Source organism: Camelina sativa, chromosome 10, assembly GCF_000633955.1.
Source record: "Camelina sativa cultivar DH55 chromosome 10, Cs, whole genome shotgun sequence".
NCBI classification, from domain to species: Eukaryota; Viridiplantae; Streptophyta; class Magnoliopsida; order Brassicales; family Brassicaceae; genus Camelina; species Camelina sativa.
In genome coordinates, this window is record NC_025694.1 from 7,784,645 (window position 1) to 7,788,511 (window position 3,867).

The window sequence follows — 3,867 nt, forward strand, 5'->3', positions numbered from 1 at the left end:
TTCACTCTGAGCTGAAATAAAACAACAATATCCTGCAGGAGTCAGGATTGAAGGAATCTTGAGACAAGCTGCCGATGTTGATGATGTTGAACACAGGATTCGCGAATATGAGCAAGGTTTGATTTTTTAAGTATATGTACACGATTACGTGTATTTTATTCTTCTTCTTTTTTTGTTTCTTTCCTGCTTTGTGCAAGTTATTAATACGTAGGCACTTGGTTCAGGAAAAAATGATTTCAGTCCCGAGGAGGATGCTCATGTTATTGCTGATTGCCTTAAGGTACCTGCTATTATTCAGTACAATGCTGAGTTAGCCTATCACTCTTAAACCTCTCTAACTGTATCAATAAATGTGCAGTATTTTCTCAGAGAGTTGCCTTCCTCTCCGGTGCCTGCATCTTGTTGCAACGCCCTTCTGGAAGCTTGCCGTAAGTTTATCATTCTTTTTCTGTTTTATTTAATGTGTGTGTGTGTCCTCTTCCTTGGTGCTCCATCAAAAGCATTTATCTACCTTGGGGGTTACTGTGATCATTATAGTGCTTACTGTTAAGGACAATCAGATGCCTCCATCTTAAATTTGACTGAAAATCTCTTTTTGGACATACATATCTACTTTTGTTGTGTTTGTTATTTTTGTTGCTTTCTACAGAATGACATATTATTAGACAATATCTAGAACTTAGTCAGGATTGATAATAAAAATTGGAATTTGCTCGCCTATTCTCCTTGCAACATATCATATTTCCAGTTTTCTGACGCGTAGCTTTACTAGGTACTGACCGTGGCAATAGAGTCAATGCTATGCGGGCAGCAATCTGTGAATCATTCCCTGAACCAAATCGTCGCCTATTGCAAAGGTTGTCTCTTTTCCACATTTAGCTTACGAAACTGATTAACATGCTTATAGGGTAAAATAACTTTTGTCATTAGTTCTGATTGTTTGTCCTCTTTCAGAATCCTGATGATGATGCAGACTGTAGCCTCTAACAAAACCGTGAACCGGATGAACACAAACGCCGTTGCAGCTTGTATGGCACCTTTACTTCTTCGACCCCTTCTGGCTGGTGACTGTGAAATTGAAAATGATTTTGATGTCGGCGGTGATGGTTCTATGCAACTTCTGCAAGCAGCTGCAGCAGCGAATCATGCCCAGGCTATAGTGATAACATTATTAGAAGAATATGAAAGTATATTTGGAGTAAGACTATACTTCTCAAGTTCTCTCTATGATTCAGGACCTTCTTAGTCACATGATCATAAATGATGAAGTGGTTTCCTCTCTGCATAGTAATCCGTTCTTTATTACATTAGTATAGTGAAAGCATTGGAGGCAGTGTGAAATGACAACTCCGGATCTTATCATAGTTGCACTTGTGTGCTTATTTTCAGCCACTGACTTCTAGCTTCATAAATGGTCTGTCTGCAGGAAGGTTCCCTGTCACCGGGCTTGTACTCTGACTCAGAAGAAAGTGGTAGTGGGACAGAGGAGGGATCTGATGATGAAGAGTATGATGATGATGATGATTATGATGGCACCCAGGGATCTGATGACTACACAGATGAGGAAGAGGAACTAGAAAATGAATCTGATGGATCATACAGTGAGGGTGCCGCCTCAGACGACAAATATGCAGACAGCATTGATCCTGATGAACATAAGGCACGTTCATATACTAATCTTCTATATTTAATCTATTTCCCGAAAAGTAATCTTACGATTAAAAGGAGTATTTCCATTACAAATGAGTTACATATTTGGATTCTAGAATTTATTTTAAAGTTTACATTGATGGTACAAGTTCCTTGGTCCTCATCCTTTCTTACTATTGTGTTTGCACTGTTTTCTGCAGATAAATGATAATTTAAGTCCTGTATCAAAATCCCCGAAAGCAAGTAGGGAGCCTAAGAAGCTTTTATCTGGCTCCAGACGATCTTCACTACCACGACACAATGACGGAAAAAAGGATGAGGAAATCGTGGCAAGAGGAGCTGATAATGCAGAGGTAAAGGCTGTTGTAGAGGTCTCGAAACCTGAAGATAAGAATTCATCAACATCAGATGTGGCATCTAGCACTCGAAAACCGTCAACATTATCTGATGCACCAGGAGGAAGTAAAAGGCATTGGGGCCGTACCCCTGTAAGTTTATTTTTCCTTCTGCCTTTATTATTTCGAGGGACCAGCTCTCTATGTGTTTTATCTATCTCTTAAGGGGGTCCAGACATATACTAAAAGGTTGGTGTTTTATGTGCTCAGGGGAAGAAAAACCTGTCAATGGAATCTATTGATTTCACAGCGGAAGTGGATGAGGACAAGTAAGTATTATCATCTTGACAAATGATTTACATCGTTATGGTTCTTACAAAACTTCAAATTTGTTTGGACTAGAATTGATGTGGTTTACATGGGTTTCATCTGAAACTGTTAATATTCTGCAGTGCTGACATTGAGAGACTTGAGTCAACCAAATTGGAGCTGCAAAACAAAATTACAGAAGAGGTCACGATAAGTCCTTTTGAGTATCTTTGCCTTTGCTACCTCGTTTGGCAATGCAAGTGATGATTTTTAAAAATATGTATGACCTGTAACAACCTCCATGTTTGGTAGAACAGGTCAAAAACAATGCAGTTCTACAGGCTAGTTTGGAGCGACGGAAGAAGGCTTTGTACGGGCGGCGCCAAGCTCTAGAGCAAGATGTAAGTGTAAAATAAAACTATATCTTAGCTATGTGAAGTTTGTTTTATTGAGTGTCTATGTTTAGGTTTATGAATTTGTGTTATACCTTCCTCTAGGTGGAAAGACTACAAGAACAGTTGCAGCAAGAGAGAGACAGGAAATTAGCCCTGGAAACAGGACTGAACGTGTCAAAAGGGAATCAACCTATTCCAGAAACAATCGATGAAAAGGTTGCTCTTCATCTTTGTCTAGCAACTAGTTGATCTTTTGGCTGGTTAAAAAAAGTACATAACTTGGAAGACCTGTCTGCAGTTGAAGAAAGATCTGCAAGACGTAGCTCAGGCGGAGGCTGATATTGCCAACTTGGAACATAAAGTTGATGATCTTGAAAATAGACTTGGTCAACAGGACGTAAAAGCCTCTGGTTCCACGCATGGTAACAGCAAAGAATCTCGGAAAATGCCAGAGCACAATGCAAAGATGTAAAGGATTCACAACAGATTAACATTTAACGTCACAACCTTTGATTTTTAACCCATATCAAAAGCTAATTAGTAGTTTTCTTTCAACTTTGTCACACAGGAAGGATAAACAAAAGGATACTGAAGCAGCCTCTACTCACATTTTTGAAAGGTCAACGTCCAAGGTAACCATTGTAAACATCTGATATATGTCTATCAAATCGTGTTTTCTTTCCTATGTATTTATCCACTACAGACGGGCAACATTTTGCAGGATGGGCAAGCGGCTGCAAGAGAAAATGAGACGGAGAAGCAACAGGATTCACGGAACAAAAGCTCGCAACAAGAAATGTCACGTGGCAGCACAAAGCTGGCAGGCATGTCAAAGAGGTCTGGCACAAAGGGAGAGGTAAGTTTCATACTGAAACCATTAAATTTCATCCAAATATCGTTCAAAAACTAGAAGCTGAGTGCAACAAACAGGGAAGCACAACAACAACTTCTGCACTTTCCAAATTGACAATGCGACTCAACTTCCTGAAGGAGAGGCGAAGTCAGATTGCAAACGAGCTCCAAAACATGGACAAAGGAAGATCTTCAGGGCAACCCAGTCCATCCTCAGGGCAAACCCGTGTATCAGAGGAAACCGAGAAAGGATCAGGGTCAAACTCGAACAAGGACTCAGACAGTGGCAAAATCCAAAGCGCACATGTTCTTGACAGAGGAAGATC

General features: G+C 40.0%; 2 protein-coding genes across 2 annotated transcripts in view; both read left to right on the forward strand.

Moving 5' to 3' along the window:
- LOC104720140 (rho GTPase-activating protein REN1-like) overlaps positions 1–2,938 on the forward strand; it is a 7,365-nt gene extending 4,427 nt beyond the window's left edge. The window contains exons 15-20 of the mRNA XM_019230478.1: positions 1,427–1,660; positions 1,851–2,138; positions 2,256–2,314; positions 2,438–2,498; positions 2,612–2,695; positions 2,792–2,938. Of these exons, the coding sequence (XP_019086023.1) occupies positions 1,427–1,660; positions 1,851–2,138; positions 2,256–2,314; positions 2,438–2,498; positions 2,612–2,695; positions 2,792–2,938 (873 nt within the window). The remainder of the gene's footprint in view (positions 1–1,426; positions 1,661–1,850; positions 2,139–2,255; positions 2,315–2,437; positions 2,499–2,611; positions 2,696–2,791) is intronic.
- Positions 3,135–3,867, forward strand: part of LOC109126813 (rho GTPase-activating protein REN1-like) — a 3,498-nt gene continuing 2,765 nt past the window's right edge. The window contains exons 1-4 of the mRNA XM_019230681.1: positions 3,135–3,157; positions 3,258–3,321; positions 3,411–3,545; positions 3,680–3,847. Of these exons, the coding sequence (XP_019086226.1) occupies positions 3,135–3,157; positions 3,258–3,321; positions 3,411–3,545; positions 3,680–3,847 (390 nt within the window). The remainder of the gene's footprint in view (positions 3,158–3,257; positions 3,322–3,410; positions 3,546–3,679; positions 3,848–3,867) is intronic.